Source organism: Loxodonta africana, chromosome 25, assembly GCF_030014295.1.
Source record: "Loxodonta africana isolate mLoxAfr1 chromosome 25, mLoxAfr1.hap2, whole genome shotgun sequence".
Lineage (NCBI taxonomy): Eukaryota > Metazoa > Chordata > Mammalia > Proboscidea > Elephantidae > Loxodonta > Loxodonta africana.
In genome coordinates, this window is record NC_087366.1 from 29,677,908 (window position 1) to 29,704,038 (window position 26,131).

General features: G+C 40.0%; 1 protein-coding gene across 1 annotated transcript in view; it reads left to right on the forward strand.

Annotated features, from left to right (window-relative positions):
- Positions 1-26,131, forward strand: part of SLC9C2 (solute carrier family 9 member C2 (putative)) — a 129,856-nt gene that overhangs the window by 33,333 nt on the left and 70,392 nt on the right. The window contains exons 6-12 of the mRNA XM_023549143.1: positions 1,059-1,220; positions 9,669-9,768; positions 12,025-12,168; positions 17,858-18,026; positions 21,173-21,254; positions 24,023-24,189; positions 25,164-25,256. Of these exons, the coding sequence (XP_023404911.1) occupies positions 1,059-1,220; positions 9,669-9,768; positions 12,025-12,168; positions 17,858-18,026; positions 21,173-21,254; positions 24,023-24,189; positions 25,164-25,256 (917 nt within the window). The remainder of the gene's footprint in view (positions 1-1,058; positions 1,221-9,668; positions 9,769-12,024; positions 12,169-17,857; positions 18,027-21,172; positions 21,255-24,022; positions 24,190-25,163; positions 25,257-26,131) is intronic.

Below are 26,131 nucleotides of genomic sequence, written 5' to 3' on the forward strand. Positions count from 1 at the left end.
TGGATAGGGTTGGTATAAGTTGAAACCAACTCGATGGCACCTAACAACAACATTATGTTTTCTTGGACATTGGGAGAAAGAACTTAAAAATATATATATATATATATATATATGTATATTGTGTTTCTTCCAACATGTGTGTGTGCACGTGCACACACACACAATTTTGTATGTATGTACTAGCTCACACTTCTCTCCTGAATCAATCTGGATTTAAATGAGTGGACATTAACAATTGGCTTGGTCTTAGATTAGGGTCTCAGGGAAGAAAGCAGAATGGTTCAAGCAGTACCGGAGAGTCAGGCCCTGGAAGTGGCAATAGCCAGATTTGCGGGGTTAAAGTTCAGTGGGATATAAAGCATGTTGCCTTTCTAGATTTCCAGGTGTGGTACTAGTAGAGAGGAAAGGGGGGGATCACGCCATGAAGCGGGGAAAGGTGTCTTCCTGATATTTGTAGGTGGAGAGCGGTATTAAAAGGAGAAGAGGGGTTGTGGGTTTGCAGTATTTTTCAGTGGGGTAGATATAGGTGTTTTGGGTAGGACAATCTTTGTTAATTTAGGACTATCCTTGGCATTTCTTGATACCTGCCCACCAAATGCACTAGTGTCTCTAGTTATTCCACCAAAATTTTCCCTCTCTATATCCCAAATGCCCCCTGGGGTACAGACAAGGGTCACAAACTGCATGTTGACAGGGACCTTGGGTATGTTTTCCTTAGCCCTAATATTGTTTATAAAACTTTCGAATTTGGGTGCCTTTTGGTTAGATATTTACTCTCTAGTTTGTCACCAGCTTTTTACATTTATACTCCCAGCCAGGATCCTGAGGGCATTTGAGGCCGCTGACCCGGGTAAGCAAACTCTAAGCTGTGGTCTATAAGGAAAATATACTCCCAGAGAGTTGCTTTTGCTGGGTTTTCCCAGGAAACTCCCATCTGCAGAAGAATAAGGTCCCCACTCAAAATTTTAAGAACAAACCAATATACACAGACCCAAATACCATCAATGAAAGAACAAAAATTATAACTCAATCTTTTGTTTCTCATTTTCTTTTTCTAGAGGTGTATGCATTCATAAGTCTCTTCGTGGACATTTTTGGAAGCATAACATGTGGATATGTGTGTGCAAGAATCATTCAGTTTATATTTATTGACCTTTTTAGCAATACACTGACTAATGTCATTCTCTGCTTTTCAATGGTGTACATGACTTTCTACATAGGTAAGGCAGAAAAAGATACCAAAAAAAAAAAATGCTGATCTTGAAGTGAACTTCATAAATCTTTATTTTCCCCTGATCGTGACACAATTCGTTCTTCCCAACGATTTCTGCCCTTTTGTGGCCCTTCTATCTTTCTGCTACCTGTAGCTCTTCCCTGGTCTCTCTTAACATCCTCTTTATTTCAACTCCATATCTTGTTCCCTTTGCACTCCTCATCTCTGTAATTGTTCTCTTGTTCTTCTTGAGATACACCATTTGACCATACATTTAATCCCTGGCAGTCCTCTGGAAGAGGAATTGACTCTGAGCTAATTTTTGCTCTAACCCTTAGCTCCCCACTATGTACGATGTGAAAGTTGGGAGAGATGCTCCTGAGGAACTGTAGAAATGGTGGCCCTTCCCTAAGGCTAGGAGGCAGGAAAGGAGAGGGAGAAATCAAGTACAGTGGTCTCTGAAGAAAAGGAGCATGGTGGGATAGTTGCCGGAGGCAGAGTACCCAGCAGTGGTGGACCTGCAGCAATCATTCCCTAGTTTAATCCAGTGCATTTGGGACTTGAAGTGCCTACTGGCCTAACCGAGGTCACCAGTCCCCAAGAGCCTAGTAACTATGATCGACCTGTCAAATTTTACTTCTGTCTCCCATAGAGAATCAATTGCTGTCCAATGAAAGACCCCAGGTATGAAAAGGTTAATTAGCCCTCTTTTCACCTCCAGTTACCTAAAAGCATTGCTTCCTGTACAGATAAATTGCCACCTGGGTATTACTCACTGCTCTGAATCAGCAAAATTATAGAAAAATTCACAGAAGTTTCATTTCATTCCTCTTTTTTAATTTTTTTCCTTGCCATATGAAGCTTTTGGGGGGCCCTGGTGGTGCAATGGTTAAGAGTTTGGGGTTAATTAAAAGGTTGGCAGTTTGAATCCACCAGCCACTTCTTGGAAACCCTATGGGGCAGTTCTGTTCTGTCCTATAGGTTTGCTATGATTTGGAATCGACTTGATAGCAATGAGTTTGTTTGATTTTATGAAGCTTTTATGTCTTAAGTATCTGATGAAAACTTAAAATTTAATCTTTCCATCTCTTGCACTGTACAGTGAATTCCTTGACAGGGAGGCCATCTTTTTCTCTTTGAAAATCTCTTTTTTATTATTTCTGTTTTATTTTCTCTTTCCGTCTTCCCCCTGCCAAGGCCGGAACTTGCCATATGCCAAATACTAATTTAACACATGGTGGTTGAATAAACTGACATTAGTCCTTGAAGATCTTTGGCATTAGGCAGACTTGAGTTCAAATCCCAGCTCCACAACTTGCTAACTCTGTGATCTTGGAAAATTATGTAATCTCACTAAGCTTCAGTTTTGTCATCTATCAAAGGGTATAATAATGCCCAATTTACAGGGCTATGACAGGCATTAACCAGATAATGTATGTTATATGACTAGTTTATGTAGCGGTATGCTGGAGACAGCTCCTACCAACTTGTGAGAACTAATTGTGCACATCTCTTCCTAACTCTGTGTTCAAGTAACATCATGTTGGTAGCTTGGAATTGGCCATGATGGGAATATTTACACCAAGCAAACACTGCAAATCAAAAATTTTTTCACCCCCAGAGTGCTAGTTTTATATATTTATCAGCATAGCACTGGGCTCAAAGTGGGATAGCCTATAAATGTTGGTTCCCTTTTCCTTTCCTTCAAAAAATTGGAGGTGATTCCAGTCAGTGCTTGGCATCTTCCAAGGCCAGATGTATATGGATGAAATTGAGCACAGATAGTGGGAGGGAGGAGGATCCCTGGAGTCTTTTAGCACCATTTCCGCATTAGAAGACTCCCAATCCTGACATACAACATCTCAAGTTGGCATAGGTTTGTCATCTAGTTAAGCAGTATGGATTCTCTATACTCACTCAGGTAAGCAATCACCAAGCTTGGTCAATTCAGCTCCATTTAATTCAAATCAAACATTTACTGAATATATTTAAGAATTGTAAGGTCTAGTTATTTTGTGCTAACGAAACAATATTGTAAAACACTTGCCACTGCTTTCTATGAGGGAGTTTACATAACTTAGAGTATAAGATCTTTAAGCAATTCAGTCAGTTGTGACTATAGATTGGGAGAGGCAGAGAGTGCAGCTAACTGAGCCAGGAGCTTGAATCTTAGCTGTACCTCCAACTAGTTACATTACTTTAGATGTGATTTAGTATTACTGGGCCCAGTTCCTTGACTTCTGAGATAAGGAGATTGAATTAGGCAATGGCATGGTGGTAAACCAGCTCTCCAGGGAAGATTAGTACTGTTTGCAGATTGGTAGAGTTTGCTGATTTTCATGGTGTAAATACACTCACCATGGCCAATTTCAAGGATGATTTTGGGTAACAACTGGCTCACAAAATTACTGAACATTTAACAGTCAGCTTTCCTGATACAAGGTTTCTAAGAATCAATCTTATAGAGATTGGCGATTTCCTCTGGAAATTATACTTCTGACATTGTAGCTGATGCCAGCAGAGAAGAAATGTCTTCAACTTGGTAGCATTTGTCCAGGTAAGACTTACTGCAGGGTGTGAACAATTGAGAAAAGCTATTACCTTCCTAGGCTTAAATACATCCCAGTCAGAACTCTTGTGGGCTATATATGTGGATTTCAGCCAATGATTCTTTGCAGCTTCAAGGCAGCACCATCCCCTACTCAGAATGAAAGCTTGCTGGGTAGTCCCCCTCCTCCATTACACTTTCCTCCACTTCAGGAATTAAAAAACAACTGTAGGCAGTCCTTTACTCTTACACTTACTGTGTCCCTGTCAGCAAAAGTTGGTAACTAACAGGCACTGTTATCAGGAGAGGTTCCATTGCCTGAAAGCTAAAACACATCATCAAATTCTACATGACATAGTTTCTAATGTTATTTCTGTCACATTATCTAATTTTGTTCTTTTCCGTCACTAATGAACATGCTGTTGACTGGCTTAAGTCCAGGGAGTGTCTGATTGAGGTTTAAGAGTCCCCTCTTTCTGCATATATAATAATTTCCATTTTTTGTCTCTATTTGTTAAGTTCATGAAACTTAGGCTTTTTGACATCACTTGTAACAGCATATTTGTTCTTTTTCATCTCCCACTCATTTTATAAAACAACAAGAGCAAAATGGAATAAAATAGTCAAATAATTGCATGGACATTGCTACATAGACAAAGGAGGCAATGTTTCTGGAATACTGCTTGTTGACAGACAGGTAGTACAACTAGAAGTATGAATACATTATCCCATGGAAGAAAGCTTGGATTTAGTGTACAAGAGCACTTTAAGAATGTCAATATATAATGCATGAAAGAATGTGGGTTATACAAAAGTACAGGCCAGAAGCATACCAAGAAGGGTGGTGGGAGTGATCTATTCCAGCAGGGAAGTATAGCTGACCGCTGGCATTGTTTAGAATTGCTAGGGCATGGAGATAATAAAAACCAGAACAACTTTTAGTCACTATCAGGGTCACCCAGGGTGGACAGGTTTCAGCTGAGCTTCCAGACGAAGACAGACTAGGAAGAAGGACCTGGCAGTCTACTTCTGAAAAAAACTAGCCAGTGAAATCCTTATGAATAGTACCAGAACATTGTCTGATATAGTGTCGGAAGATGAGCCCCTCAGGTTGGAAGGCACTCAAAAGACAACTGGGGAAGAGCTGCCTCCTCAAAGTAGAGTTGACCTTAATGATGTGGATGGAGTCAAGCTTTTTGCTGATGTGACACCACTCAAAATGAAAAGGAACAGCAGCAAAACATCCATTAATAATAGGAATGTGGAATGTATGAAGTATGAATTGAGGAAAATTGAAATAGTCAAAATGAAGTGGAATGCATAAACATCGATGTCCTAGGCATTAACCAGCTGAAATGGACTGGTATTGACCATTTTGAACCTGAAAATCATCCAGTCTATAATGCCGGGAATGACAAATTGAAGAGGAATGGTGTTGCATTCATTGTCAAAAAGAACATTTCAAATCTGTCCTGAAGTACAATGCCGTCAGTGATAGGATAATATCCATACGCCAACAAGAAAGGCCAGATAATACGACAAGTATTCAAATTTACGCACCAACTACTAAGGCCAAAGATGAAGAAATTGAAGATTTTTACCAACTTCTTCAGTCTGAAATTGATCAAACATGCAATCAAGATGCACTGATAATTACTGATGATTGGAATGGGGAAGTTGGAAACAAAGGATTGGAAGTTGGAAAATATGGCCTTGGTGATAGAAATGATGCCAGAGATCACATGATAGAATTTTGCAAGGCCAATGACTTCTTCACTGCAAATATATTTTTTTTCAACAACATAAACAGCAACTGTGTGAATAGACCTTGCTGGATGGAATACACAAGAATCAAATTGGTTACATCTGTGGAAAAGCTCACCATCATCAGTCAGAACAAGGCTAGGGGTTGACTGCAGAATAAACCATCAATTGCTCATATGCAAGTTCAAGTTGAAGCTAAAGAAAATTTGAACAAGTCTACAAGAGCCAAAGCACTACCTTGAGTGCATCACACCTGAATTTAGAGACCATTTCAAAATAAACTTGACACGTTGAACACTAATGACTGAAGACCAGACGAGTTACAGGAAGACATCACACATGAAGAAAGCAAAAGGTCATTAAAAAGACAGGAAAGAAAGAAAAGAACAAAATGGATGTCAGAAGAGATTCTAAAACATGACCTTGAAAGTTGAGTAGCTAAAGTGAATGGAAGAAATGATGAAGTAAGAGAGCTGAACAGATTTCAAAGGGCTGCTCGAGAAGACAAAGCATTGTAATGAAACATGCAAAGACCTAGAGTTAGAAAATCAAAAGGAAAGAACACACTCAGCATTTCTGAAGCTGAAAGAACTGAAGAAAAAAGTTCAAGTCTCTAGTTGCAATATTGAAGGATTCTATGGGCAAAATATTGAATGGTGCAGGAAGCATCAAAAGACGATGAAAAGATTACACAGAGTCACTGTAACAAAAAGAATTGGTCAACATTCAACCATTTCAGAAGGCAGCATATGATCAAGAACCAATGGTACTAAAGGAAGAAGTCTGAACTGCCATGAAGACACTGGCAAAAAACAAGGCTACAGGAATTGATAGAATACCAATTGAGATGTTTCAACAAATGGATGCAGCACTGGAAGTGCTCACTCATCTATGCCAACAAATTTGGAAGACACCTACCTGGCCAACCAATTGGAAAAGATCCATATTCATACCCATTCCAAAGAGAGGTGATCCAACAGAATGTGAAAATTATTGAACAATATCATTAATATCACATACAAGTAAAATTTTTCCGAAGATCATTCAAAAGGGATTGCAGCAGTACATCAACAGGGAACTGCCAGACATTCAAGCTGGATTCAGAAGAGGACGTGAATTGAGGGCTTTCATTGCTGATGTCAGATGGATCATGACTGACAGCAGGTTTACCTGTGTTTTTTCAACTATGCAAAGGCATTCGACTGTGTGGATCATAACAAATTTTGGATAACTTTCAGAGAATAGGAATTCCAGAACACTTAATTGTGCTCATGTGGAACCTGTACATAGATTAAGAGGCAGTCGTTCAAACAGAACGAGGGAATACTGTGTGGTGGAAGGTCAGGAAAGGTGTGCATCTGGGTTATATCCTTTCACCATACTTATTCAATCTATATGCTGAGCAAATAATCCGAAGAGCTGGACTATGTGAAGAAGACCCCAGGATCAGGATTGGAGGAAGGCTTGTTAACAACGTGCGTTATGAGATGACACAACCTTGTTTGCTGACAGTGAAGAGGACTTGAAGTACTTGCTGATAAAGATCAAAGACTACAGCCTTTAGTATGGATTATAACCCAACATGAAGAAAACAAAAATCCTCACAACTAGACCAATAAGCAATATCGTGATAAACAGAGACAAACTGAAGTTGTCAAGGATTTCATTTTACTTCCATCAAGTTGATTCCGACTCATAGTGACCCCGTAGAGTTTCCAAGGCTGTAAAGCTCTATGGAAGCAGATTATCACATCCTTCTCCCCTGGTGCTGCTGGTGGTTTCAAACTGCTGACCTTTCTGTTAGCAGTCGATTGCTTTAACTACTGCATCACCAGAGCTCGTCGCTGCAAAAGACCTCTTTAAAGTGTTAAAAAGCAAAGATGTCACTTTAGGGACTAAGGTGAGCCTGGCCCATGCAAGTGGTGTTTTCAATCACCTCATATGCATTCAAAAGCTGGACAATGAATAAGGAAGACCAAAGAATTGGCGCCTTTGAATTATGGTGTTGGTGAAGAATATTGAATATATTATGGACTGCCAGAAGACTAAACAGATCTGTCTTGGACGAAGTACAGCCAGAATGCTCCTTAGAAACAAGGATGGCGGGATTTCATCTCACATACTTTGGGCACGTTATCAGGAGGGACCAGTCCCTGAAGAAGGACATCATGCTTAGTAAAGTAGAGGGTCAGCGAAAAAGAGGAAGGCCCTGAACGAGATGGATTGACACAATGGCTGCAACAATGGGCTCAACCATAGCAAGGATTATGAGAGTGACGAAAGACCGGGCAGTGTTTCATTGTGTTGTACATAGGGTCCCTATGAGTCAGAAGGGACTCAATGGCACCTGACAACAACAACATTAAGTTAGTGTCTCAGTTATCAAGTGCTGTTATAACAGAAATACCACAAATGGATGGTTTTAACAGAGAAAATTATCCTCTCACAGTCTAGGAGGCTACAAGTCTGAATTCACAGTGCTAACTCCAGGGGAAGGCTTTCTCTCTCTGTCAGTTCTGGGGGAAGGTCCTCGTCATCAATCTTCCCCTTGTCTAGGAGCCTCTCAGTTTAGGGACGCTGGGCCCAAAGGACGTGCTCTGCTCCGGCACTGCTTTCTTGGTGGTATGAGGTCCCCAAGTCTCTCTGATCCCTTCTCTCTTTTATATCTCGAAAAAGATTGTCTTAAGACACAACCTAATCTTGTAGATTGAGTCCTGCCTCATTAACATAACTGCCTCTAATCCTGTCTCATTAACATCATAGAGGTAGGATTTACAACACACAGGAAAATCACAGCAGATGACAAAATGGTGGATAATAATCACAAAATACTGGGAATCATGGATTAGCCAAATTGACACACATTTTTTTGGGGGGGGATGGCACAATTCAATCCATAACAGTTACTGAGCAGAAAAGTGAATAACAATTAATAGCATAATAATGATTATAATTGCCTACTATATGCCAAGAAGTTTTCATAGTTTAATCCTCACAAGTATAGGATGCGCTACTGTTTTATGTCCATTTTACAGATGTGGGGACACCAGGGCAGACTAGGAGGTCACATTCCCAGAGCAACTAGTTTTGTAACTAGCTCTGCCCAGATCCAAAGCTCTTCCATTCCTACCTTGTGCATTCTTTCTCTTCATTTCTGTATGACGTTTATATCATGGTATTTGAAGGTTCTGCAACCTAGGACCACTGATATTTACGTTATTCAAATATGCCTTATAGTTGGTTTTCCTGCCTCAGGCAACATTTACGTATTTGTTTTGAGCCCCACGAATGACAGTTTTAGCGGTATCTATATCAGGTAAGCAGTCCCTGGACTGTTGCAAATGGATAACATACTTGGCTTCTAATCAAAAGGTTGGAGATTTGAGTCCACTACAGGTACCTCAGAAGAAAGGCCTGGTGATCTGCTTCCAAAATATCAGCCATCGAAAACTTTATGGAGCACAGTTCTACTCTGACACACATGGGGTCTCCATGAGTAGGAGTCAATTTGATGGCAAGTGGTTTTTATATCAGATAAAAAAGAAGCAGATTTTAGGAACTGCATTACCAAGGAAGCACTGGCCCCAAAACACACAGTAGAGATGTCCCTGAGGTGCTGGGCAGAGGTTGTTAAGCTTCTTTTTTCATTAGCTGTATCCTCAATTGTGGCCTACACCAGGGGTCGATAAACCACCTCCTGAGGGCCAAATCTGCCTGTGTTTGTATAGACCATAGCTAAGAATGGTTTTTATATTTAAAATGATTGAGAAAAAAAAATCAAAAGAGTATTTAGTGACATATGAATATTATGTGAAATTCAAATTTCAGTGTTCATAAAGTTTTATTGAACACTGATTTGTTTAGGTATTGTCTATGGTTGATTTTGTACTACAACAGCTGAGTTGAGTAGTTGCAACAGGAATTGTATGGCCTGCAAGGACTAAATATTTACTATCTGGCCCTTTACAGAAAAAGTTTGCTGGTCCCCTGGTCTATAGGATTAGGTCAATCTCTTGAAGCAACTTTCCAAGAAATACTACTCTTTGAGTTTCCCACCAATTCTTTACTCAAGACAAAGCACGTCAATGTGCAAATTTGAATGCATTTAATTTTATTTATTTGCCTTTTTTTCTCCCTCCCCAGCGGAAGTTTTTGGAATGTCAGGCATTGTTGCTGTAGTCACTATAGGACTGAATTTAGATTCCATAAGTTTTAAACCGAGGAATGAGTTAATAATTACTAAGTAAGTGTCCTATTGTGTACTTGGTATAGCTCTCATAGATGTTTAGTGCTTAAGGGGTACTGCTTTTGTGGACTCTAATAAAACTCTGTTTACATAACTTTTATCTACATTTTAATTTTTAATTTTACGGTATTTTATATTTGAAAAGAACTTAAGGTATTAACAATTACTGATATTTCTATTATGAATAATGTATCAGTGGCTTAGAGATTATAGTGCTTTCCATACATAGCTCTTTGATAAAAATTTACTTTGAACTGTGGGGATTAAAAAAAAAATAGAAATCGTATTCGTTTCCTCGGTAATGTTCCTGAGTGACAGTACCCTAACGTGGGAAGAGCTCCACTGGAAAAGAAAAGGAGCAAAAGAGTGCAGTACCAACCCAAACTCTTTCCTGTCCCATGTACTTGTTCACATGGACATCAGGATAGAGGGAAAACCACTTGCCTCTCTTCTCAGACAAACAGCCCTTCTCTGAGAGACTACTCTAAATTACAGAGTTGTTTCAGAATTATTTGGCACCAAATCATTATCTAATGCAGAAATTCCCACACAGTATGAAAGCGAAGGTTCAAATGAGCACACCAAGCCACGTATGGAGTTTTCCCATGATGATGAATTTATCTAGTGTAAGGGACTCTCCACTGTTCTGAGACATGTCCTTCCAACTTTTTTTGTGTTTAAAATGCCCTTTCTTTTATGAAATGCCAGTGATGGAAGATGGTACTGTGTATGTGTTTGTATCTGTCCATCTGTCTATCTACCTACCTATCTCTACTCAGCAAAATAAAAATTGCCACCTGTAACTATTTTTAGTTTTGTGTGTATATGGGTGAAGTTTTACTGGTTTATAAAATCCCAAAACTTGGGAATAACTAGTTCAGAGAACATACACCTGGTGTCTGAATTTGGACAGTTCCTTGAGCTCAGTAATGCAGTCTGTCAGCATCTTGATAAATTACTCATTCTGTTAATTCAATTGTTTATTCTTTCATCTATTCAACCAATTCTTAATGTCTGCTGTGGCCCGGGCATTCTAGGTTAGGTTTGGGGCTATGAAGCTAGGTCCCTTCCCAAAAGGAGCTCATTGTTAAGTGGCAGAGATATATCTGTGTAAAAAAGTGATTATTTATTGGGATTCCACGCCATGTAAGCCGCTTTTTAGGTCCTGTGGAGGGATATAAGAAAAAAGTATTTGATTCAGTTATTTTATGATTTCTGAAGTTGCAGAAAACTAAGCATTGGGGCTTGAGGTCCCATTTATACCCATCCCCTCTAGAAGTTCTGAATCAATTGGATCAAGATATAGGAATCAGATGGAGAATCAAACTTGCTGCTTAATTGTGGGCAATATTGTATCAGAGAACATGGCTTATATCTGCAACTAAAACGAGGCCTCCTAATGCTATTTTCTGAGTGTAGGTCTTGAGACCTACTTGTAAGGAGGCTGGTTTGTGGGGCAGACACACCTGAGAGTTGCCTGTAGAACTCAGACCTGACCCACGCATGTTACCGCCTGAAACCAGAATGGAACACATACTCTGGTGAGGCCTAGCCCCAGCCTCAGCCCCAGGCCCTAAACTCTATGCCCTGGCCTATTCAGTAGGGATCTCTGGGAGTCAGTGGGGCTGGGCGTGTAGAGTTTTAGAAAGCAACCTGGGTGATTCTCAAGTTCTCCTCTGCTTAAGAATTATGGTGCTGCAGGCAATTGGCCTGGTATTGATTCAGCGGAGGATCACTTCCAACAAGTGTTTAGGATGGCTTCCTGGAGCGCATGAGATTAGAGTTAGCTTTGCCAGGTTTTTAGGATTTCAGTAGATTGGAAAGCAGACAGGAGCACCTTTCTGGTAAGAAGGGGACAAGCACTCTCAAATCACAGAGGGAGAAGTTGTGTGGATGGCGTTGAGGTGACCTTGTGAGCTATCGCCAAGTCAGGTTCACCCAGATGCCTCCCTGCAGCAAGCCTAGCTCCAGGTTTAGCAGTTTATATTCTGACAGCTAATCCCTGAGAAACAGACACATTTTCTTCCTTGCTTTTACTATTCTGCTGTGAGAGGCAGCCCATGGGTATTGTGATGAGGGTAACAGGGAATACAGAACTGGGTATTTTTAGTCCCAACAAAGTACTTTTCAATATTGACAGTAACTGTGATAGAGGCAAAGGCCTCTTCTAAGATAAGAATGTCTTTTATATGAAAAGTAGAATATTTAAAAAATACATTGCTCAAAATGTTATTTTCCTTTCTTTTATCCTAGGTTCTTAATAATGTTTTCATTTGTATACCAACAATTAATATACACCTTTTTTGGCATTGTAATTGGATGTGGACAGATGAAGGATTTTAAAATTCACAGTGTAGTTTTCATTTTAATTTTATGTGTCAGTCTGAATATTGTAAGGTAAGAATTATATATACTTTAATGTTTGCTTACTGAACTAAAGTTCTTAAGCCCAGAATTAGAATCGGGAAACAGTGGGGTTTAGCAAAAAGAGACCTGGACATGGAGTAAAGACTCTGATGCTAGCTTGCTGAGCAAGTGGAGAAAAGTCCGTTTATTCTTCATCTGTAAAATGAGATGGGTAGACCATCAGCATCGGTATCACCCACGAGCTTGATAGAAATGCACAATCATGGACCCACCCCAACATTTGAAGATGAGATCCAAGAAACTGGTTTAGTGGGCTCTCTGGGTGATTCTCAAGCAATTTAACATTTGAGTACCACTGGCCACATTAATAGCTCCTGATACGGACTTCCACCATCATCATTATCATCATAGCTATATAAGAGCCATTTATTAAGCATTTACCATGTATATTATGCCATTAATATTAATGCAAAACCCTGAGAGGTAGGTGTTATTCCATCATTTTCCAGATGAAGCACGGAGAAGATGAAAATGTGCTGAGAGCCACCTGGCTCATGAGGGCAGAGTAGGGATTTAAACTTGACTCCCATGAGAATGCCATATCCCACTCATGGTAGTTGTACCTTCCCTAAGAATTCACAACAGTGTCTCTGAAAATACTGTCACGTCCACTCAGGATAGGCCTGTCCAAGGGGGCTTATCCTATAAGATGTTCTCACGAAAACTTGCTTTTTCTGACTCCAGAGGCACTGTATACAACTAAGTCACTCTCACACAGAAGGATGTGTATACAGTCCTGTGTGACATTCCCATCCCCATCTATGCTGGGCCTGACACTGGTGTCTGCCTGCTGAATATAACCAAGAATATGGACAATGATTTATCCAAAAAGCCTTCATTGTAGTGATATGTACAGTAATGAAAAGTTAGGAAACAACCAAAATGCCAGTTACTGAGTGGTGTGAATTATGGACAAGAGAATCTTGCACCTTCCTTTTATAAAATGCACTTACTCTTGACATGGATGTTCTTAAGGCTAATAGAAAATTTGTACTATTATCTGTTAATATTCTCCACTATGTGGAAAAAATTGAAAGGACATTTAAATTAATAGTCTTTGAAGGTAGAATGAAAGCTACGAATTTGTAAGATTACCTGCATTTTTGATAATCAGAAAAATAAAAATTATGAAATTTATTAGAAAATATTTTTTAAATATTCAGACCTCAAGATTTACCATTGGTAAGGTACAAAATTAGAAAAAAAAAGTATAGTGAATCTCCATCCTAACAGAGATTTATTTGACCTCTTTGATGTTAAAGTCAACATTGCTAGGGAACTCTGATGTTTCTTCAACAGCCATTGAGCATATTGGTCAGTTTCTGATTTGGGCAGTGACATATATGACCTGAATAAATTTTTTCCCTATATAGTTGTATATAAAAGAAACCCCATTGCCATCAAGTTGATTCCAACTCATAGTGACCCTACAGGACAGAAGAGAACTGCCCATAGGGTTTCTGAGAAGCGCCTCGTGCATTTGAGTTGCCGACCTTTTGGTTAGCAGCCGTAGCTCTTAACCACTACACCACCAGGGTTTCCACGTAGTTGTATGGCTAATCTGATACGCATCATAACAATGCCCAGATCTTAGTACTGAAAAAATTAGAACCGTTTTTACCATATAACTGTGAGCCTGACCCTGGTTGACTTACTCTACATACAGTGCAGTAAATTTATTTCAATCCAATTAATTCTCAGATTAGTTCAGGATTTTTATGTTAGTTACAGCCTAATATACCAAAAAAAAAAAAAAAGAGGCCATCTTTTATGTTTGTTTTCAACCTCTGGCTTGACACTAAAAGCAATGGGGAAAGATCTCTCATGTGATTGGTCAGTTCTTGTGGGAATGGGTGGAAGTAGTGGAGTAGTTGCTCTTGTTCATGTGTGATTGGCCAGTTGTGGTGGCAATAGAAGGAACTAGGCATCTTATCTGGCCAGTCCTGTTCTGGCACTAGTAGCTGATGTCCTTGAAGGGTGTTCCCTGGACACACGGGTTGGTAAGGACTCTGCTCCATACAGCCCCTTCAGGTCGGCGATTCTCCTGAGAGGTTGTCAGACTTCCCATCCACACTCTAGTCATCAGCAGGACTGCACATTATTCTACTAGTTCCCTCCATCATGGTGGTCTCTAGCAAACACGCAAACCTCCTTTATCAGATATTCTTTGAGTCTCTGACTCGGGAGCTTCAGGAATTCTGTAGGCTTTCACTATAGTTGGGAAAACAGCATGTCAGTCACTTCTGCTTATAATTAGGGAGTGTCCTCTCGTAACTTCTCTCTCCCTCCTTCCTCTCCTAGTCCCCATACTGAGGGGGGCATTAGAGACACTCTCTCCTAGAAATTATTTAGTTTGTGGGTAGGGGATACGGGTTCAGCCTGTTCTGCTTTCAGGTCTCTGGGTTATACAGTTATGCAAACCTGCTTTATTTCTTGCCTTAAAACGTTAAGTAGTTTCTTCAACTTAGAAGCTGAAGAATAGGGTGCTTTTGTTCACTGGTCTCTGGTGATCCCTTCACTCCTACCTCCATCCCAGGCAAACAGCAACCTCATGTCTCTTCCTCTGAAAAGGAGTCTCTGTGTGAACAGAACTTGCTGTTTGAAGTCTCGAGGGTTACAGAGACGAGGAAAACACAGTTCCTCTCCTCAAGAAGTTTATAATCTACCTGGGGGGATAAAGCACATAAGCAATAAATTATAATATAAAGTTTTATAAGGAATGATAAGCTTCATAAGGGAGGCTCAAGTAATGTATTATGGGGCTTTGTAGCTAGCTGGAAGAAGAAACCGAGGAATCAGTGGAGTGCCTACTCTGTCAAGTTTACATATTTAAAGGAGTCATAGATTCGGTTTCTCGGAAACAGATTTTGAGAATGAGGGTTGGGAGAGTTGTTGGTAGAAGGTTTATTGGGTGAATGAGGAAGGCAGGATTAGGCAGAGGGAAAAGCTGACCCACAATGTAGTTTCACCTGAAACCTCAGCTGATTTAAGTGGAGCTGTGGAGCTGGGTTGCTCTTCAGAGTTGTCCCATATTGAGACAAGGGGGCAGGCTTTTGTTTTCCTGCATCAATGAGTCATTAGCCAACTTTGAGTGGGGCAATGCCCAGCAAGGGACAGGCCTGTGAGGGTTCACCTAAGGATTTAACTTCCTACCAGTTGAGAGATGTTTATGTCAGCTTTGAAGATGGTGCCTAGGTGGAGCACCACGATATCCACTATAAAAGGAGATGTTCTTAGTTCATAAAGTTTATGTTCTACATTTTAGTTTGGTGAGTAGATTCTGGGGCCTTAAAAGCTTGTGAGTGGCCGTCTAGGATGCAACTATTGGTCTCTATTCGTCTGGAGCAAAAGGGAAAGAAGGAAACCAAAGACCTGAAAAAGAAGCTGCTCGATTTAGGACTAATAGCCCACACAAACCACGGTCTGATCTACCCTGAGTTCAGAAGAACCAGATGGTGCCCAGCTACTGCTACTGACCGTTCTGACCAAGGACACCATACGTGGTCCCAGATAGAGTGGAAGAAAAATGTAGAACACAACTCAGATTCTGAAAAAGGCCAGACTTACTGGACTGGTAGATACTAGAGGAACCCTGAGACCGTCACCCTGAGAACCCTGAGATATCCTTTAAACTTTGAACTGAAACCATTCCCAAAGGTCACATTTCAGTTAAATAACAGATTAACTCATAAACAATATCACCTGTGAGTACTGTGCTCCTTTATTAAAAATCATCTGTATGAGCTCAAACAGTCAACATTTACCCTAAAGCAAAGATGAAATGGTAAGGGGAGGCAGGGAAGCTAGATTAATGGAAACAGAACAACCAGAGTGGAAATAATGAGAATGATGACACATTGAAAAATGAAACCAATGTCACTGAACAATATGTATAGAAATTGTTAGATGGAAACCTAGTTTGCTGTGTAAACTTTTACCAAAAACACAATAAAATATTATTTTAAAAAGGGAGAGTATTCTTTCTGAAATATACTAACGTGCTTTTCTTTTGTTCACTTCCTTATATACGAACTTCCTTTTATTTAGTCAAAAGAAGAAGATTTAAGATTTTATAATGGAATGCATAAAGAAAGGAAGGGCTTAGCTCTTCCAAATATTTTTCAAACTCTTCGGTGAGATAACAGTCACGAAAGTCAGGCTTTACTGGGGAAGAGAATAATTTGCTAAATTCTGAACGCACCGTTTTTTCATATTAAGAGACAAGAGTGGTAGATTAGGATTACATGGTTCTATTTTAAACTGTAGTATAGATGAGGGAGGACATAACAAACAGAATGAGGAGGTAGAACCACTGCTAAAAGGAGAGAGATTCAAAGGGGTTGAGACCAAGCTGAGGATGCCACTTTACCCCTACGTGTCTTATTTTGCTTCTGCAGGAAGCTGGGTGGCACAGTGGCTAAACACTTGGCCGCTAACTGAAAGGCCGGCAGTTCAAACCCCCCAGCTGCTCCGTGGGAGAAAGATGTGGCTGTTTGCTTCCATTAAGATTTACAGCCTTGGAAACCCTATGGGGCAGTTCTGCTCTGTCCTATAAGGTCACTATAAGTCAGAATCAACTCCATGGCAGTGGGTTTGGTTTTGTTTTGGGATCTCATTTGTTTTAAGTAGTTTGAAGGACAGTACTGATGCCCACTGATTGCACGTCCCCTAGAGATAGATGCTAAATTCTGGCACAGAGTCTTATAGAAAAATCTGTCGAGGAAGCAGGTTCAAACTGAAATTATTTATGTAACATTTAGTGTGTGGTTCTTGTGGGAGGTCAAGAAAAATTTGGCTGAACTAAGTTTATGAATGCGTCTACAATATTTTTGCTTTTTGGCCATGATCTGCATGTCTCCCCAGCCTAATTTCTAATCCAGTCCTTTTATGACCTTTCAAGGAATAGACGAGCTTGTCAACTTTCTTTGAAGACGTCCCATCTCCTCTCCCCCCAGGAATTTCCACCAAAATCCAAACAGCACACTCTAGTGTTAGTGATAACTCCTTATATTTGTATAGATCTTCTAACATTTACTTTTTAAATAATGTTTTATTGTATTTTCTGTGAAAGTTACACAGCAAATTAGGTTCCCCTATGACAGTTTCTATACAAATTTTTCTGTGACATTGGTTAGATTTTTCACAATGTGTCAACATTCTCTTTAATTGTGTTTTGGTTGTTCCATTTCCAGTGCTCTAGTTTCCCTGTCCGCTTATCGTCTCCTCTTTGTTTTAGGGTAATTGTTGACCTTTGGGTTTAATTGTTGACCTTTTGGTCTTATATAGATTTTTTTCTAATGAAGCACTATACTCACGGGTAATATCCTATATTTTGTGTGCCAATCCGTTATTTTACAAAAAGGCGACCTCAGGGGTAGTTTCAGTTCAAGGTTTAATGAATTATCTCAGGGCAATAGTCTCAGAGAGTCCTCTAGTCTCAATCTAGCATTATTTTTTAACACTTGAGTATCACATGCAAAATTCAGACAGTAAATTTGATTAGTCCCAGAAAAGCTTGAGCAACTTCTCAATAAACTGGAGTGCTTTCTCTTTCCTGAAAAATTTTATATGAAATTTGTATTTAGAACATGGTTTCAACCATGAATAACATTAATACATAAGGTGTGATTTATGTTTTTTAATGTTTCTTTTTTCACAGGTTGCTTACTATTGCGTTAGTGAGCCCCGTTTTCATGCATTCGAGTTATGAATATGATTGGAGTTGGGGAGCCGTTATCACATGGTCTGGAATTAAAGGCGTTTTTAGCTTACTCTTGGCCCCCGAGGTTTATAATCTGGCTGAAACAAAAATAAAATCACCACATATGGTAGGAAAAATCACGTCACACAATCATTCGTATTTATTTATTTAGTAGCATTTGGAGCCCTGGTGACACAGTGGTTAAGAACTACGGTGAGCTGTGGCTGCTAACCAAAATGTCTGCAGTTTGAATCCACCAGCCACTCCTTGAAAACTCTATGGGGAAGTTCTACTCTGCCCTATAGGTTCGATATGAGTCAAAACTGGCTCGATGGTAATGGATTTGGTTTGGTTTTGATGTCATAATACCCAACAATAAAGTTAACCATTTTTGAATTGGATTTTAAAAATCCATTCTGTTAAGTAGAAAGGAACTCAGAGGAAAGAGTATTTATACTGACAGTGTGAAGAGGACCAACAGGCATGTGGTGGTTATGGGTGTAGTATCAAATGGATGTGGGTTTGAATCCTGGCTCCACCATTCACAGGCTGGGTGACCTTGGAAAAGTTTCTCAACCTTGCTGAACCTCAGTTTCCAGCTGAGGAGTGAGATGATGCATGCTTGGTAAAGTACTTGATACTTTGTAAGTACTCAAAAAATGTTGGCTGTTTTTCAACTCCTATCAAAAACATAAAAAAAATAGTACCTTTATCTAGACATTCTAATCCCTACAGCTGTTGGAGCAAAAAAAGTGAAATGCTAGTTAAATATATTTAGGGAAGACAGATTTTGTAAATTTTTAAATTAAGGCTATAGTTATATATATGTTTTTAGGGCTAATTTGAAGTTTTTAAATGGGCTTTATTTTTTGGAGCAGTTTTAGGTCTATAGAAACATTGTGTGGAAAGTACAGAGAGTTCCTGTGGTATGTGTGTTACAATGGATGAGCAAATACCGATGCATTATTAATAAGTAAAGTCCATAGTTTACATTAAGGTTCGCTCTCCACGTTACACACAGATGCTAAACGTCATGTGTCCACCATAGGGTATCATTTAGAACACTTCGCTTCCCTGAACATATCCTGTGCTGTACCTGTTCATCCCTCCCTCCTTTCCCCGAACCCCTGGCAATCACTGATCTTTTCACTGACTCTGTAATTTTGCCTTTTCCAAAATGTCACATAGCCAGAATCATACAGTATGTAGGTCTTTCCTGACTGGCTTCTTTCACTTAAAGCAGTATGCATTTAAGGTTTCTCCACGTCTTTTCACGACTAGATACCTCGTTTCTTTTTATCAATAGTAACACTGTATCGTATGGCTGTACCACAGTTTGTTTATCCATTCACCTCTTGAAAGACATCTTGGTGGTGGACTATTTTTGGCAATTATTAACAAAGCTGCTATGCGCATTTGTGTGTAGGCTTTTGTGTGGACGTAAGTTTTCAATTCATTTGGGTAAATACCTAGGAGCCTGATTGCTGGATTGAATGGTAGGCCTGTATTTAGCTTTGTAAGAAACTGCCAGACTGTCTTCCGAAGTGGCTGTACCATTTTGTATTCTCACCGGCAAGGACTGAGAGAGCCTGTTGCACTCCATCTTCATCAGCATTCGATGTTGTCAGTAGGGCTAATTTTTAAAAATCATTTTCTTGAAAGACTTTGGCTGAAGACTCCATCGTCTGTAGTGAGAAACAAAACTTGGCTTCCTTGGTGGATTTCTAGGTAGACTGGTGATGGTGGTATTTTTGGTACTGAGACTCCAGGTGAGATCCAAAGAACCCAGGGCATCTTCTGGTAGTGCTAGGGCAGTGTGACCTCGTCATTCATGATGGTACTGTGTAGGCTAGCTGGAGTAGTTCTAGAAATCCCTAAAACTAGTCCCCCACCCAATACCTCCCAATCAGATAAATTCCAAACCTACCCTTGGGAGGGAGAAAACCACTTGAGTAATATGAGTTTATGACCACCTGCCCATTTCCTAGAGAACTTTAATCTGAAGGTACATGTACAGAGTTTCCTGAGATTATCTAATTTCCACTCCAGGCTTTTCTCTGTTCTTTTACCCCTGTCTCAAAAGCCCCAAGGAGTACAGTATTTTTAGAACACCTTCTTTTTGCGAACAGCTATCACCCTCTCCATTTTGCATGTGGAGAAATCAGAACAAAGAGAATGACCTTTAGTATGTAGCATGTTAGAGAAAGAACTCGAGTTCTCAAAAGAACTACATTTTCGGCAGAGTATCATATTTTTTAGCACATCTTTCCAGAGGATTTATACTTTATATCTGTGGGCATAGCCTGGGAATTAATTTGGGTTTAAACACATCTGTGGTTTTACAAAGAATTTGGGTCCTTCCATACTTCAAATGAGAAATATAATAAACAACACCTGAGAGCCTCTGATTTTTTTTTTTTTTTGTATGTGTGTGTGTGTGCAAGGCATTGACCTAAAATCAAGTCAGTGAAATTATAACTAACATCTGGACATCATTTTACAGTGTTTTCCGAATCTGTCTACTATTCAGAATCCCCTTGGCTCCACCCCAGACCCCAGGATCAGTCTCCAGGGAGGGGACCTAGGAGTCAGTATGTTTAACAAGCACTCCAGGTGATGGTTATTATCAGTCAAATTTGGGAAACACACTCTGAAGTAGATACTGCTATTAACTCCATTTTTTTTAGTTAAGGATACCGAGGTTTGGCCTGGTAAGTATCTGGCCCCAAGTCATACAGCTAATAAATGGCAGAGGCAAGGCCTACAAATATGGTAGTCTTTCTGCTTCTCTACCATACCTCTCCAGACCCAACCCCAACTCTTTGCCTCCTCCTTGAGAGCCCCTGTGTACAGCTGGAGTAGATGCTTGGCAGGTACAATTCCCTATTCTACCCATAGCCACCACTGCCTACTGTTGCTGGGATTTCTCTCCACCCCAGGCTCAACAGCTGTGTCTGTGAAGGCTGCCACCTTGCTGGCTTTAAGTGACTGCTGTCAGAAGTAGCACCTGTGGAAAGTTCACCTCTGAGTTCTTATCCCAGAAAATACAAAATCTATTTTTTTCTCATTGGTATTGCAAATTAATTTCTGCCTCAATATACTATATTCAAACAGTATCCATGAAACAGCTCTTTTGCTTCAACCTACTTAATCTGAGACAGAATTTAAAAATGTAGATTAAGATAGAATTTTGTTGGTGGTTAATTGAAAAATGATTACCTTTGGAGAACTTATTAATATATTGGCTCTAACTGTTTGTATGTTTTGTTTTAGTGTATACTTTATGTACAAGTGATATCGTTATTGACTATGGGAATAAATTCATACCTGATGACTCGATCTGCCAGGATATTAGGTACAGTGTATCTATCTTTCACTAATTAACTTTGCAAAATAATGTAAATAGGTTATACATTTTGGGATCATGGGGACATTTCTTATGGAGCTCAAGGAATTCGTTCAGAAATCATACATTGTCTTTCACTTATTATTGATAGATGTTGTATTTCATTGGTTCAGCCAGTTTAACTGAAACCAAATTAATAGTGGCTTAAATAAGAGAGAAGGCTTTTATTTCACTGGAAAGTCCAGAAGGGTGGATGGCTTTGATCCACAAACAATGTTGTCGAGGGACCAAGCTTCCTTCTGTTTTGTTGCTTCTTCATCCTCTAGGTTGCTACCCTTTTCTGCAGGGTATAAGCTATCTCACTACCACCATGTCTACAATCCAACCAACTAGGATAGGGGGGAAAGGGACATGGCCAATGGAAGGTAAGTAGCTTTCTTTTAAGGACACAATCCAGAAGTTGTGTGCATCATTGCCACTCACATTCCATTGGCCAGAACTTAGTCACATGGGCACACAAGGGCAAAGGAAGATGGGAAATATTATCTTTCCTGGCTGGCGGTGTGCTCAGCCAGAACTCAGAGATTCTGCTGGTAAAGGAAAAAAAGACAGCATGGATACTGGAAGACAATTATCAGGCTATGACATAGTCGTCTATTTCCAAAATAAATTTGAGGCTGTTTTATCTTTTTTATAGTAAAATGCATAAATACAATAAAATTTCAAACAGATACATGGTCAGTTGAGAAATCCAGGATAAGATAATCAGTGGCAGTAGGGGCAGGGGGAGGGAGAATGTTGGAGTAGAATTAGACAAAATCTGATAGTAGGCCCTTAGTATAGTCCAGTATTCCAAGGCCTGCTCCTTGTCTTTGCTGATATAGGACCTGATTTTGTTATGATATCTAGAATTGATCAGACTTCTTGAGATTTATATATACCACACTCACAGAAGAATAGAGATAAACTGGAAAATCAATTTATTAATTTATAATGGAATGGATTTTTTTTCTATGTCTGAATACTTGTGATCATTATTCAGGGCATTCACCTCTGAATACCAATTTTCTTGATAAACCAAGTTAGTAATCAGAAGGTTTCTTGGAAAGCATGGAAGTAATGAGGGGCAAAAGAAGGGTGGTGTTGAAGGCAAGTTCAAAACAGGGAAACAGTCCAGTGAATTTACCTTGCCCTATCACCAAGAGCTATTACCCCTCTGCTTTTGTCTTCTCAGACAGTCTTCCCCGTACCTGGAACTGTGCCCCACAGACACTATTGCAGCACTTCCTGTGACAGTTTTCCTCAAAGCCAAGGGCTCCAATGTGTGAGCGGGGCTAATAAATGGGGCAGCTTCTGGGCAGCTTTCCTTTTCCCCAAGTTGTGGGTTTGTCTTTATTTACAGTGGAAAGGTGTGCTCGAATCAGCAAAAGCCTGTTGCTGTTGTCCTTGGTGTCACTGCCGTTGTTTGCTGTTGAGAAGTTTCAGGACCCAATGTGACAGAGTAGAACTTCCCTACAGGGTTTCCTAGGCTATAATCTTTACAGGAGCAGATCACCAGGTATTTTCTCCCAAGGTTTGACCTGCTTACCTTTTTTTGATTAGCAGCCCAGTACTTAACTGTTGTGCTACCAGGGCTCCTTACAAAAAGCCTAGACTGGAGTGTTGTTATTGTTAGGTGCCTTTGAGTTGATTTTGACTCGTAGTCACCCCATGTGACAGAGTAGAACACCTTAGCATTTTCTAATCTGTAATCTTTACAGGGGCAGATTGCCAGGTCTTTTCTCCACGGACGGCTGGTAAGTTCGAACTGTGGACCTTTCCGTTAGCAGCCAAGCACATACAGTTGCTTAACGTTAATGCTAGCCCTGAAGGCTAGCTCATATCTCCCTTCCCAGCAATTTCCTTTGACTACCGGGGATCCAGACCACTCTGCTCTTTTTGCTTAGGATATGTTATCTGGGTTTCTCTTGTGCCTTCTTCTACTTTGATACTCAAAGGCAAGATCAACAAGGGGTTTCTACTATCATAGCAATGCTTTTTTCCCCTCTATAAATTTTTGGTTGTATTAACTAAACCCGAGAATTTCCAATATTATGAGACAAAGCTATATGGCAAGATGAAGTTGTGAGTGAGTAGGCTAAATTCATTCACTAATTAAATTCTTCTCTTTGGTAAGTGAGGTTCATAGCTATAACTTCAAACTCATACCTCAAGAAAAAAAGTTTTTTAATGCTACAATATTTGGATTTATAGATTTGCTGGCCAGGAAACAGAAACAACAAATTTGAAGGACCTCCTTTGCAGTAGTCTTTAAATTTTATTATGTATACGAATCAGTTGGAAAATTTATTATGCAGATTCCCAGTCCGTGCTGACTCTGTAGGTATGGAGTGGAGCCCAGGAATTTGTGTAGTCCAATAAGCAGCCCTTCTACCTATAGAAGACACGGGAAGTCTTCTACACTTTGAGAAGTACTGATTGGGTGCCCTGAGGTAGCAAGTTATGTCTGTAGCTACAGGGATAGAAAGGAAACTAATAAAACATTGTTTAGCAGTTTAGTCAGACAAAGTCAAGCTACACAGCCAACAGGAAACAGATCGTTGGGTAATATTCTGGAAAATTTTGGACCAAATGTTGCCCTTGGTCTAAGAGCTGTGCACTCTGCTTTGGCCCTGCAGGTGATCTCAAGATTTCACTACATAAGCATGCAACAGTTTGCTCCCTCTTGCTGTCTTTACTCTGTACTCTGTTACAGATGGTGCTTTTCTTTGTCACAGGTTTGTGTTCTATTTCTCTCCCGAGACAAATGGCCATGCAAAATGCCATCCAGCACATACAGGAGATAATACAGAACACCATAAATTTATTTAAAACAGAGAAAATTTTGACCAATGTTAATTGGACCCTAGTTGAAGAAAAGACCAAGATTGAATACACCTTTCCTGTGAGTTAATAATGCCTGGCAAAAAATTGTCTCCCCCTCACAGCCCCCTGGACTCTCTGTTTACCCAGAACTAAAACTATTCCGAAGCCAACTCTTCAGACAAAGACTAGACTGGACTATAAGACCTAAAATGGTACTCGTGAGGAGTGTGCTTCTTAGTTCAAGTAGATACATGAGATTAAATGGGCAGCTTCTGTCCAGAGGCAAGACAAGAAGGCAGAAGGGGACAGGAACTGGTTGAACGGACATGGGAAATGTGGAGTGGAAAGAAGTGTGCTGTCACGTTATAGGGAGAGCAACTAGGGTCACATAACAATGTGTGTATAAATTTTTGTATGAGAAACTAACTTGAGCTGTAAACTTCCACTTAAACACACACACACGTACACACAAAGTCTTTCTCTCTCTCTAGGTCCGCTTTAGTCTATAACAAACAACTTGGGTCTGCTAATAAAATGTCAGAAAACTGAGAAGATATATTTACTAGCTTTGCTATCTTGGTGAAATGACGTCTTTGAGTTCTGTCTCTAAAGAGTAGGTCTGGGTGATACAGCCAAATGCGGGAATGTTTTTGGAGAACTGGTGTTTTTACAAACTGGCTGTTTGAGTTATGGTCAATGGCTCTGCCAAGCTGATGTTCCCACAGGCAGAGGCACTGAGAGATCTCTCCCATTCTAAGTATTATAAAAAGCAGAAAGCACAGCCTCTTCAAAGAGTAGTTAAGTACATACAGGTCTGGGGAAGAATTTGACTTCCAAATCTCCTCAAATGAATATTTACTTTGCCACAATTGAAAGCAACATTCCCCATAGGGAAAATGTTACTCAAGTTATACAAAGCCCTTTGTTTTACCAATTCTGATATGAGTGATTGGAATCTGTTGAGTGTAGTAGCATTTACCAGCTCCTAATCATTTTTACTTATTTTTTAATTTTATCGCTTTATGTTTTTGAACCTAGTCTGAGGCTCTTAAGTTTTCCCATGTTTCACATAATGAAGAAGAGGAGTCCCCAACAGATGAGGATTTAATAGAAGAAGCCAGATTGCATGTAGCTATAATACAAATGGTTGGTACTGTTTATGTAACCACTTTTTATTTATTTATTTGCAATGCCTTTAATCCTTACATGCTATTTTCAAAAGAGACTAGATAAAAAATTCCTCACCTTTTGATAGTCTGTTGGTTGTTAAAATTATGTTTGATTTATTAAAATAAAAATTAGAAAACTTATTCTTCCTTGGGCTTGATGTTCAAGCCACAAACCTTATTATTCCAAGTCTAGCAAAATTTAGCCATCACTTTTTTTTCTTTTAATAATTTTTATTGTGCTTTAAGTGAAAGTTTACAAAACAAGTCAGTCTCTCACACAAAAACCCATATACACCTTGCTACACACTCCCAATTACTCTCCCCCTAATGAGGCAGCCTGCTCTCTCCCTCCACTCTCTCTTTTCGTGTCCGTTTCACCAGCTTCTAACCCCCTCCACCCTCTCATCTCCCCTCCAGGTAGGAGATGCCAACATAATCTCAAGTGTCCACCTGATCCAAGAAGCTCACTCCTCACCAGCATCCCTCTCCAACCCATTGTCCAGTCCAATCCATGTCTGAAGAGTTGGCTTTGGGAATGGTTCCTGTCCTGGGCCAACAGAAGGTCTGGGGACCAGGACCACCGGGGTCCTTCTAGTCTTAGTCAGACCATTAAGTCTGGTCTTATGAGAATTTGGGGTCTGCATCCCACTGCTCTCCTGCTCCCTCAGGGGTTCTCTGTTGTATTCCCTGTCAGGGCAGTCATCAGTTGTAGCCGGGCACCATCTAGTTCTTCTGGTCTCAGGATGATGTAGCCACTGGTTCATGTGGACGCTTCTGTCTCTTGGGCTCATAATCGCCTTGTGTCCTTGGTGTTCTTCATTCTCCTTTGATCAGCCGTCACTTTTGCAGGGC